Here is an 11,939-nt window from a genome sequence, read left to right as displayed (position 1 = left end):
CATTTGGCACAAGGCTCGGAGTGCCTTCAGGCTTAACATCTTGCTGACATCTTTCCCATAACTTCCACGCTGGTTGATTGTTTGAAAGCAATTTCCACTAGGTAAACTAAATTGGTTCCCCATGGCAGGCAATCCATACCATGTCTGGTTCAATATGTCATGGGTGTATTGTGCATATGAGACAATGGGTGGTTGCCACACTCACTTTTTCAGTGGCATAAGTGATAGTAAATCCTTGAAGCAATTCTTCCTTTTGTTATGATCATAATGTTATTGGCTGGCAGGAAGGAAATGCAGTTTAGTTTCCCAAAAACGTACAATGTAAAAAAGTACAATTTAAATGAATGCAGAAAATAGCGTACTCTACATTTTACCTCTGTCCTTTTTCTGTCAAAAAATCATGCTGACTAGCCCTGATACGGGATCCCTGCCCCCCGAAGGATTTCTGAGGATACACATCTGCATAGTTTGCAATTGCATCCAAATTTTGCGAAAACAGAAATTTGGTCCGCGAATTTCTGATCTGGGAGCAGTGTCGGCTGTTGAGGAACACTGCACGGCGATGTACGGCTGGCGCGGGCGGCGGGCGGCAACTGACGATGACACCGACCGCGCGACACACACACACACACACACACACACACACACACGCAGGCACACGCACGCGCACACACACGCGCACACATGCACACACACACTCATATATATATATATATATATATATATATATATATATATATATATATATATATATATATATATATGTCTCTCTCTCTCTCTCTCTCGCTCTCTCCTTCTTTCTCTCTCTCTTAGAGCACATAAAAATATGCATCTTTTTAATCAACAAATAAGGGTGAACAAGTGAAACATGTGTTTAAAGTTCGTGTTTCCCACATTGCATGGTCTCGTAGGTATGAAACAAAGCTAAAAAGTGCGATTCTCCGGAAAATTCAACCTTTGGCCCGCAATAATGGGGCCAATTATTAAACCAACAACATGACAGCTAGCACTAATCGCGACATCTCATTAAGATCAATCCGCTGGTGTTTTTCCCCGCGAAGTTCTATATCTATTAGTTTGGAAGCGCCAGGGGGTGGTGTGCGCATCAACCCCCTTCCCCCTTTTTTCAGTCTGCGATATGAAAAACGGCGAATTAGGACGACGGTTAAGGAGACACATCAGATCATTTGTGTTTTGTGGGAGACATGAGAAACATTTTTCTTTATCCCTGCTGCAGACCATGGGACAACCTGGTGGATGAGGTGTGTCTCAAGGCGCCCGGGCGCACAGCATAACGGCCCGCCTCTTGCCGTGCCGTCAGAGGGGCCAAAATCACGACACGCGCTGTTTGCACTCCAAGCTCTCGTTCCATCGCGTACTTTCTCTCCAGCAATTCCAGTTTTCCTGGAAGTGACGAGAGCGGCGCGGTCGCCTTCCGTGATCGGACCGCGTCCTGACGGGCTGGCCGTGCCGGCAAAGTCGGCTGGAGGCGGCAGCCTCGCGCGGTAGGCCCATTTTCGCGCACATTTAGTTTACCGCCCAGCTCCCCCGCCATTATAACGGCCGCTGTCACCATTTCTCTGAATCTGTCCTCACTACCTGTGACGAATTTGAAATTGGTCCCATGACTCTCAGGCGCAGTAAAGAGCTTGGACAATTGTCCACGCAATGCCGCTGATTTCAACGGATCCCGCAGGCTGACGGCGGCCATCTTGGCTGTCTTGCAATGCGCGGCGCCTCATTGCTGGAGTTTGGCTAGAAAGTGCCGTCCACCTGACTACTGTCTTACTGTTTCTTTTCAGTTCGCTGTTCACCTCTCTCTCTCTCTCTCTCTCTCTCTCTCTCTCTCCTCTCTCTCTCCTCTCTCTCTCTCTCTCTCTCTCTCTCTCTCTCTCTCTCTCTCTCTCTCTCTCTCTCTCTCTCTCTCTCTCTCTCTCTCTCTCTCTCTCTCGCTCGCTCTCTCTCTCTCTCTCTCTCTCTCTCTCTCTCTCTCTCTCTCTCTCTCTTTCTCTCCCCGCTAATGGTCATGCTGAAATCCGAGAAGTAGCTATGTAGTGCGTAGAGCTTTAACAACTACGGGCTCCTCGCGTTGCTCTCCCACAGTATCCCCCTGCGGCGTCCTCCAATGGTATTCTGCCACGGTATCTTCCCGGTGTCCTCCCACACCGTTCCACAGTCTCTGGAGGGGCACCGCGGTCATCGCCCACGGCGTCTTTCCCGAAGCTGAGCCAGACGTGGGCCTGATCGAATCTGCGGATGCGGCAAAGGCAAAAATGTGTATCTGCAAAGTCTGCACAGATCGGACATAGCTATCATCGGACCTGCAAGTGTCCGGTACCGCGACCATTGGTCGGGCAGGAATACAACGCTCCGTCCATGCGTGATGACTTTGTTCGACAGCTCTAGCCCAGGTTATACTGGTGAGGGAGAAAGTTTACATCAGAACCAAACGTGTGTGGCAACTGTTGTGACTGGCAATTTGCTTGGTTGATACCACTCCTCCCCCCCCCCCCGCCGTCAATAATGAAAGCCTTGCATAAGTGCGATAGAGCGCACAACAGTTTGAACGCATCAAAACAGCTTTTCATTTTATTCTTTCTCGAACGACTGGATACCTGTGATATGAACGCAAATTTTCACGCCAACAGACGCGGAGTGATTGAATTATTGCCTGTTTGGCGATTTTTCTCTGCTCCCGGCGCCGTAACGCTATGACTAAAAGCTCGCCCGTAACGCGGCGTGTCCGTGAAGGGCAGAGACATCCCACATAGTCTGATAATCATGCCAAAGCTATGCAGACGCATTATGGTACAAAAAACAGCAGCCAGAAAAGGTCTCAGCCAGTTGTGCCATGAAAGTTATGGTTGCAACTAATTTAACCAGCCTTGGGTCATTAATAATGGTCAGATCAAAACCGGCACCATCGGCTTGGGACAAACAGAACTGGTTTCATGGATATTTTTTAAGTTCCACTTATGTTTATAAGGTGATAAAAGACACTACCGAATGTCTTATGTTGATTTTTATGAAGGTCATGGGAGGCAAAATACCTCGATGGTAATGATCCTGATTAAGGTTATGCTTCCAGAAACTTTCCGCCCTTGGGTCTTGACGCTGATTTTAGACTTAAATTCAGGAATGTTTTCGAAAAATTTCCTTCGTCATTTTGACCTAGAGAACAGAGGAAGCCACTGGCCTGAAAAGACCATGTGCTATATTCTCCTTGGAAAAACGTATCAAGATAATAGTTGTTTGCGCGAGGTCTGAGGACACTTTCGATACTGATTCCGAGTTTGACCATGTTGGGTCGAAGTTCATCCAAAGGTGACGACCTAGAGATGCACAATTTCACACGAACGAGTCCACATGGAGTGGTACACGGCATCCTGTAAGTTCGTTTTTCTAGCTCCCTTGCTTTTCCAAGACGATCAAATGAATTCATCCTCACCCGAGCATGTTACGGACCACCCGGGCTCGTGTTAATCCTATTCCGGTAGGGACTGGGGACAAGGGTATGCAAATTCCGTCCGTCCGGTCAGCCCACTGTCTAAGTTGGTTGGAGATATCTCAGTGTTCACGCTTTTAGAATAGTGTAAGCTATGTCGTCGAGCAACCCTGGTACTGCTGTTACGTTAATTGGCAATAGAGCGCCAATCGAAGACACATAAGCCGATTCCGCAATCCAGAAAAATGCGATTTCTCGAAGATCAGGTGAGGCGGTAACTCTGAACACGCGATGGGGAGGTGGGGGAAATTTGTACCACCCTCCTCAAAAAAGGCTGTTGTAAAATAACTTTCGGACGGTGTGGCAGCGCGTCCAAGTTAGTATGGCTGTAGGGAATTAAATAGTTGATCTTTTGGTTTGAAAAACAGATGTACCTTGCAAGGTTTATGACCTATGCCAGGTCAGTCAAGTGTTGACTGTCAGCGAAGGCAATACCTAGGGAATCGTTCAATATAATTCTGGAACGGAATGTTAGACGTCAGGCGCCAAGCAACGTTGACATGGTTTTTAAGACAATAAGACTATTTCAATTAGGATTTTAGTGGGTCTTTTATCTTGGTGCATACGTAAGGGTCAGATTAAAGCCAAAACCAAACCACTTACTACTGGTTACCGGTAAACTTGTTTTAATTGGGTAGTTCTTTGCGCTGATTGCTTATTTCCGGATGACAAAGGGCTTAAAAGATATCTTCATGGAGGTCAGGGGTGATCGCTGACATAAGATGACCTTTGGGAACGTTTTGCCTTGAGGAGTATAACATTTACGGTAGTTCTTGCCATCCAATATTACTATAATCCCGATTTATTTGGCCATTTTTGCTTACCTAAGGTCAAAGGCTACTTACCTGATATGAGCAACGGTATCATTTAGCATATAAGAGGAGCATCGGTTAAAGTTGATTGCATGAAGTCTGAGAGTACTTCTTTCACCGATTTGGAGTTTGACCTTGTTTGACCTTACTGGACCCGAAGGCCAATACCTAGGAACCTCAAAATGTGACCCAACTAAGTTCACTAGAGACTGGAGACTTAACTGCACTGAGAATTTGACCTCTCAAGCCCTCAGTCTGTGAGATTTCATGCTGGGCAAATTGGCCGTACACCCGAGCACGTCGCACTCAAGCAGGCGCGTGTTGAAATGGGCACGTTGTGGCGTGGAGTTTTGTCTGACCCTCTCTTGTCGCCCACAAAAATTGGAATCCTAAATGTTCGAGGGTGAAAAGAACGTGGCCAATCATCGCCGCAACTATCGCCGCGTGCCCGAGATGTTATCCGGCCTTTCCCTACAATTGCAAAATATCCATTTGCCAAAATGTTAGCCTATTCCACTCCTGTGTCTGACACCATTCCAAGTTTCTGCTCGCGGCCACGTCCCAAAAGTGTTGCGTCAGCCCGCCACTCTGGCGGGACCGCTTACCGGGGGACATAACACGAACACTTAGGCAACCACACACCCACACCTACACCCACACCCACACCCACACCCACCCACACCCACCCCACACCCACACCCACACCCACACCCACACCCACACCCACACCACACACCACACCCACATCCACACCCACACCCACACCCACATCCACACACCCACACCCACCCACACCCACACCCACACCCACACCCACCCACACCCACACCCACCCACACGCACACGCACACGCACACGCACACACACACACACGCACGCACACGCGCACGCGCACGCACAGGCACGAGCACACGCACACGCACACGCACACGCACACGCACACGCACACACACACGCACACGCATCACGGGAGAAAGCTCATTCGAAAGTGAACTGCTGTGCGTGGCTGAGGCACCCGCGGTGTGACCCCACCAGGCCGGGAGAGGAGACAGAAGTGCCAGTCAGGGGATGAGAACGCCGGACAAGAGATGGCGGCAATGACTGGGCGTACGGATGGTATTAGTATTTTTATGAAGCTGCTTAGATAGTTGCTAGATTATAAAGGCGTCAACCGTTACGGTGATTATTTTACACCTACACTGACAATTTATGCGTGTATTTTAGTCCCATTTGCACGGTGAGGGAGCAACTAGCAAGTTATTTTTCCTGATCGGATGGCAAATTTACCCACAGCAAGCGTATGTCACACAAATATACGTACACAGTTGTTTGCATGCAAATATCAGTAATCGCAAACGTTCGTACGCAAATGCACGAGACCGCAACTGTTCGTAAACGTTAATGATCGTAATTGCAAGTGTGTTATGTATAGATGTTTATCAAAGTCAATATACATACGCGCAAATTTTGGTACTGCAAATGCTCTTGATCCCACGTTTTATAATCGCCAATGTTTTCATGTACAAATATTTGTACCGCGGTTGTTTGCAGACACACACTTTTCGTATCGCAGACGCTTGTGAAGGCTGTTGTTCGTATCGCAGATGCTCCTAAAGGCTGTTATTCATGACCCAGAGGCTTCCGGAGGCTATTGCTTGCATCGCAGCATCAGTAACGCCAACGCTGGTACATGAAAGCATCTATATCCCATATGCTCAGGACGCAAACGGAAAAGGCAAATTGGGCGCATCAGAACGGTTAAAACTCTGGTGAGCTCAGGGTGCGCAGGTACGCGGTAGTGTAAGCGGTGCGTGCTGAATGAGGGATGATATGACATTTATTGGTTACGCATAGAGTTGACTGAGGTCATTTGGTATGCAGTTGTTTACAGGTTAACTCAGTTTCGCCAAGCTGACCTGTACATAGCTGCAAGCCTTTCCAGCCTGTAAAGTTTCAGTTACACGAAATATTAATAACTACATCGAGGGCATACGCTTGTCAGTACAGATACGATAGGTTTAATCCCCATTCAGTGCGGATTGCCGAAAAGTTTGCACACACGCTGGGTTCGACCTTCGTGACAGTTCATGGCATGATGCAAGTCTGCTCACAGTGTTGAAAATAAGCATATAGAACGGGCGCGGTTTAAAATGATTTTCGATTTCTAGTTTACATTTCGTCGCTCTGAGCAAGGACCGTGGCCAAAATTTCCTTGGAAGTGAATGTTATCAAACAAATAAAACGTGTATCGTAATCATAACAATTTAATATTCAGCATTCCTTTTATTTCATGAGCACAAAAACATGCTGCATGTTTTCTTTAGTCGAATGCTGGTAACCGAAGGGTGCTTTGGTCGCATGCTAATTTGCAGAAATGATCTTAAGTCGAATGCGAACTAGCAAAACGTTTTTCGGCGAGGCGCCTATGTGTCAAAGTGTTTTAAATGACTTGTGGATAGAGGCCTTTACGCTCACCCTGTGGACGTTTTTCATCGTCGACGCACGGGGGAGTACTCAGCCGCCCCTCTAAGATGACAAAATCCTGGCGTCGGTGCCTTCTGGTTCAGCAGCACGACGGCAGGAACGTTTAAGACGTGCAGCCTTCAGAATGGAGACGGCACCGCCGCAGGTCGACCAGCCTGGCAGGGGCTAGTGCAACAGTGCCCGGGCACGCGCCACAGAGCAGAGTGGGACCGGCGCCGCACAGCCGAGAACATCTGCGACTGGGGCTGGAGCTTCGGCAATAGAGCAGCCCGGTTGTGACGGCACTTTTGCTATTGTGCGACCTCAGCCAACACGCGTTACGGGTTTCCGGTTTCTCAGCAGCTGCTGTTTCAGCAAGCGTGTCGAATACGCAGGCTCGGCCAGGAGCAAGATGTGTGTTCGGTTATCCTAACCCCTCTCCACGCCCGTGGTGCACGCTGCAGACATTGGTGTTTGTTTGAAGTTGTACACCAGGTAATATATTCTGAGTCATATGCTATGAATGTTTTTTGTTTACAGAACATGGGCCGTCTTAGCGAAGTGGAAGTCAAAAAGCGGTATTAGCAAACGTGCTCGTACAAGTTCATACTTCACAACACATTAGGTGTCCAGCATATGGCCATCAAGTGACCAATGTCTGAACCTCATATTGGACCTTAGAATCGAACATTTTCGCACATATCGCTTTGAGACGCGCTCAGAGGTATCGTTTCCATACGCGAAGTTGCCTTGCCACCCACGGTTTGGTGTTACCTGCGGCGGCCGCGGCCGGTCAGCATTGGTGACTGCAACGCTGGGCGCTGGTTTACGACAATATTTTGATCGGCTCGCGCTTTACTAATAGAAGTTCTCGGGAAGAAATTTCGCTATGCTGTGCACTTTTGGACTCCAGCGCCAAGGCATTTCTTTGTCTCACTTGGTTTTGTTACCGATGACACACCCTAATGCGCATCGCTAACAAACAGCTACGTGTCATATCACAATGCCAGTCGTTCTGACGCCATCTTTTCTTGAAGACTCGTGCGGTTTCTTAAAATAACTGACCGGTGATTAAGTATGCGCTGCAATGCACATTATCTTCCGCAATTTTTGTATGAAAACAGTGCGCATTGCAAGTACGCAACTACGCGTCCAATCAAGCAAGTCTGTCAATCTTGATCGCAATGTTCTTAAAGACTTGAGCTAGTTAAGCAATCCGTTATGGATCGAAATTCACGTGTTACGGCGGATTAACATCAAGAATTGTGGTGCTGCAAATAACATGCTACGTTTAAATTAGCAAAATCAGTCTTTCGACTCTAATTTTGGTGAAGACTCGCGCAAATTACGAGTTCATCCGACAAGTGTCATAAGGGTCGGGATGCATGGTTTGATTACCGTTAATTTACACCTCGTCCATCTCTTGCTGGGGTTCCTCGCTTCCTCCCTTAAATCACCAATTGCCCATGAGCCTAATGTATTATAATATTATCCACATTCCCAGATCCAAGCACACGGCGCTTATTTACATGCGCGCGATATACCTCCTCTCCTCCGTGGTCCGACGTAACCTCGCCTATGACATGACCCGTCCGGCGCGTGACCCCGACCCTCAACACTCCGCGTGTAATTATTCCCACCCGACACTTGGCATTCCCATCCCGGCTAGTTAGTCTTTTAAGCTGACAAGTAACCAGCAGAGTTTTCGCGCCTACCTGGCGTCTGACAAATGCAGCAAGGGGGGGGGGGGAGGGGAGAGGAGAGGAGACATGGTCAAAAAGGACGGAAACGGAGAGCAGACAGCAGTGCTTCAACTCCTCGTCCCAGCTCGTCCACTCACATGTTGATGACTGCAGTTGCCAGGTGCAGAGCGCCTCCTTCCACTGAGACTGCCCCGAGTCCAAGTGCTGCTCTCCTCCAGCTGTCCTCTCGGTGTCCTGTTCCTGAGTGGTTGTCCTCTTCCCGAAAGTGACACTCCCGCTGATTTTGTTCGACTTGCTCCTCCCTCTAGTTTCTGGTCATCAGCTAAGCCTGCTGTCATTTGTGCGCATGCTCATGTCCGTTTTGCAAGAGCTGTTTCTTGACCGGGGACAGGCCCAGGGCCCCGGAGAGCGAGCGTCAGTATGCCCCGGGGTGATGCCTGGCCTTGAGGTCTTTCTGTCATTGCGTTGTGCTGCATACCGATTGGCCGGGGCTCGGTCTCAAGCTCGGATTCCGAACTTGCCCGCGGCGGGTGAGCTGGCTCCGCTCCGGTAGGCTGCCCTGCTCTGCACCTGTCTTCCTCGGTTGTCTGCTGGCGGTCTGTCGACCCCGGTACGGCGGAAACGGAGCGGCGTGGGACGCCGTTCCACCGGGGCCTACGCTGCGTTGCCGCCAAAGTGTTTCACCCTGGCCAGGTTTTGGCGCTTGGGTGTGGAGCGCTGTTATCCCGGCCGCATGCTGTGTTTTCGCCAGGGCATCTCGCACAGATGATCCCGTTTTCGACCGGACCCGTTGCTGCCCCTCCGGTACGGTCTCTGCGCTCAAACGCCTTGCCCAACCGGCTGACAGGTCACTGGCCTTTTGTCTTATTTATCACGACCCGGCTGCTCCGTAAAGAAAGAAGGCATTACCAGGGGAAGGTTTGGAGCGGATGCAATAGGAATGATACCCACAAGACAAAACATTATATACACACCGTGATATTTAAACGCAAGCTCCGGTTTACAGTATTCGCCTAAATGGCATTTTGACTAATGAGTTTTCGGCTAGTTGGTTTGTGGACTTATTTGCATCTCCACAATTTGCACGTCGTCAACAAGGACATGTCCTTTCGCCTTTCATGCTCTTGCCTTCTTAATATGGTGACAAAAGAGCATTCAGGTTTTCACATTCGGCGTGATACCATTCGGTTAAATGTCTGTCGGCAATTTGTATGGGACCCGTCTCATAACGCTAGAGTGGAAGGGGCTACAGGATGCCATTTGGTACAAAATAAGTGAGATGCTATTAGCGATGTAGTGAGGTACCTCTACTAACAGTTCAGGGATACTTTCCTTCGTTCCTTGCACCATTTTTGATTTTCCCCTTATGACTTCGTGGGTCTCAGAAGGAATATTGGGTGGGGGTCAGCTGAGGAGGCCCAAAAAGTATCCATATTTACAACCCTGACAAAACATGTTTCTGCTTATCATCGCATATACTATGATGAACTAATCGTCATAAGATTCCTTTAACGAGCTTGCCGACGGTAGCATAATATATATATACATTGTGTGTGTGTGTGTGTGTGTGTGTGTGTGTGTGTGTGTGTGTGTGTGTGTGTGTGTGTGTGTGTGTGTGTGTGTGTGTGTGTGTGTGTGTGTGTGTGTGTGTGTGTGTGTGTGTGTGTGTGTGTGTGTGTGTGTGTGTGTGTGTGTGTGTGTGTGTGTGTGTGTGTGTGTGTGTGTGTGTGTGTGTGTGTGTGTGTGTGTGTGTGTGTGTGTAGTTATCGGAGTATTTAACAGCAGGTTTTCTCTCATACATTGTTAGTTGCATAAAACAGCTAATTCCGCGTTTAGAACCTTGTGAAGCCTTGTTTGTCCAAGGCTTTGTATTGTGCGTTTGCCGTTTTCGGTGTACCGATACAGAATATTACCAAAGGTGATTTATTTGCTCAACGTTTCGGCCAGTTCCGTGATTATTTTCAAGATAGCTATTGCGCTTTGAACATGCAGTCATAAGCACAGTATCACCATATCCATATCATATCATATCCATATCATATCCATACCATATCACTTGATAGTGTACAAGGGAGAATCTACTCGTGGACCTGGAATGTTTGCGAGTTGGGAACTGATTCGATCTTCGTCGATTCGTGCGTCACCACCACACCGGTTTCAAATGCCTGGATATCGTTCGATTCCACGGCTGTGAATCGATTATAATGTATTTTGTAGCGAACCGAGTAATCGACCACGCATACTCCACGGCTCTTTGCGATTCTTGTACATTCGCTCCAAACTTTCGGCAGTTAATCGTACGCGTTTCAAGGGAGTATCACATGTCAGAGACCACTGAGCTCACAATAAATCCACAAGTACCAGCCTTAGGTTGAAGGCTGATGGCCATGCGACACGCATGATATCCAGTGCTCTCAGGACCACTGCGAATCGCAATGCCTCGGTTGCCTCTGGGTTGCAAGCCATTGTGACCTAACAGGCCAAAGTAAACGCCGATCAGTTCAACAGGCTGTGGCTAACGCGACCCAACTCACACGGTCAAAAGATTGCCTGCAGCCGCTCAAGTATCACATGCCCTGCCTTGGACTATCGGTTGCCCCGCCTCGGCGGAGGCACCGTCGCAAGACGGGCGAGAGACCGTGTCCACAGACCGTCCGGGCCGGCGGGCCGGCCACACGCGGCTCGAGGCTGACGGGCGTCGATCGGACGTCAGCGTCCAGGAACACGCCGCATCATACAAGGGGCTGGTTCCAGTAGTGGCTTAGCGCAGGCACGGGGTCACAGTCGGTGGCAGCCTCCTGTCGAGCGGCGGCGCCGGGCGAGCGGAGGCGACCCGGCCGTGTCCGCGTGTCCATCGCGCCGCAGTCGCTCACCGGCACGTCCTGGAGGCGGGGATTCTCCGGCGGGCAGAGTGGGGCCCGCTCCCCGTCCGTTGGTGGCTCCTCCTGTCCTCTCTCCGTGCCCTCCTGGAGACGGGAAGAATCCGTCGGGTAGAGCGGGGTTCGCTTCCCGTCCGGTAGCGGCTCTTTCTGTTCTCTCTCCGCGCCCTCCTGGAGACGGGAAGAGTCCGGCGGGCAGAGAGGAGCTCGCTCCCCGTGTGGTGCCGGCTCATCCTGTCCTCTTTCCGCGCCTCCCTGGAGGCACGTGCAATCCGACGGGCAGAGTGGAGCCCGCTCTGCGTCCAATGCTCGCACGGCCTCGTCACAGGGGCGGCCGTGCTGCGACAGCACGGGCTTGGTCGGACCGGCCTCCGGTGGTAGCAGAAAGTCGCTCGGTTGGGCCGGCACCTTCACGGGAGAGGCGGGTTCGGCGGCTGCCTCCCGGTCTGGGTCAGGCAGCGGGCTCGGAGCGCGACTGTAGCGCCACGGCACCAGGACGAGGAGTGCAGACAGCACCAGCACCAGGCCCGCCAGGCAGAAGCTCGAATTATACGTCAGCGACCGGTCGTACAGCAGC

General features: G+C 50.1%; 1 protein-coding gene across 1 annotated transcript; it reads right to left on the bottom strand.

The window, feature by feature from the left end:
* Positions 1 to 10,504: 10,504 nt before the first annotated feature.
* Positions 10,505 to 11,939, bottom strand: LOC119096409 (GAS2-like protein 2; the record flags this gene model as incomplete). The annotated part of the gene is given in 1 exon segment (XM_037219292.1): positions 10,505 to 11,939. A coding segment is annotated over 1 exon segment (724 nt), but the record flags the coding sequence as incomplete, so codon positions are not given.

The sequence above is a fragment of the Pollicipes pollicipes genome, unplaced genomic scaffold (assembly GCF_011947565.3).
Source record: "Pollicipes pollicipes isolate AB1234 unplaced genomic scaffold, Ppol_2.1 Scaffold_4295;HRSCAF=5057_pilon_pilon_pilon, whole genome shotgun sequence".
Taxonomy (NCBI): domain Eukaryota; kingdom Metazoa; phylum Arthropoda; class Thecostraca; order Pollicipedomorpha; family Pollicipedidae; genus Pollicipes; species Pollicipes pollicipes.
Note: the sequence above shows the minus strand (reverse complement) of the source record. Positions and strands in the feature narration are given on the sequence as shown.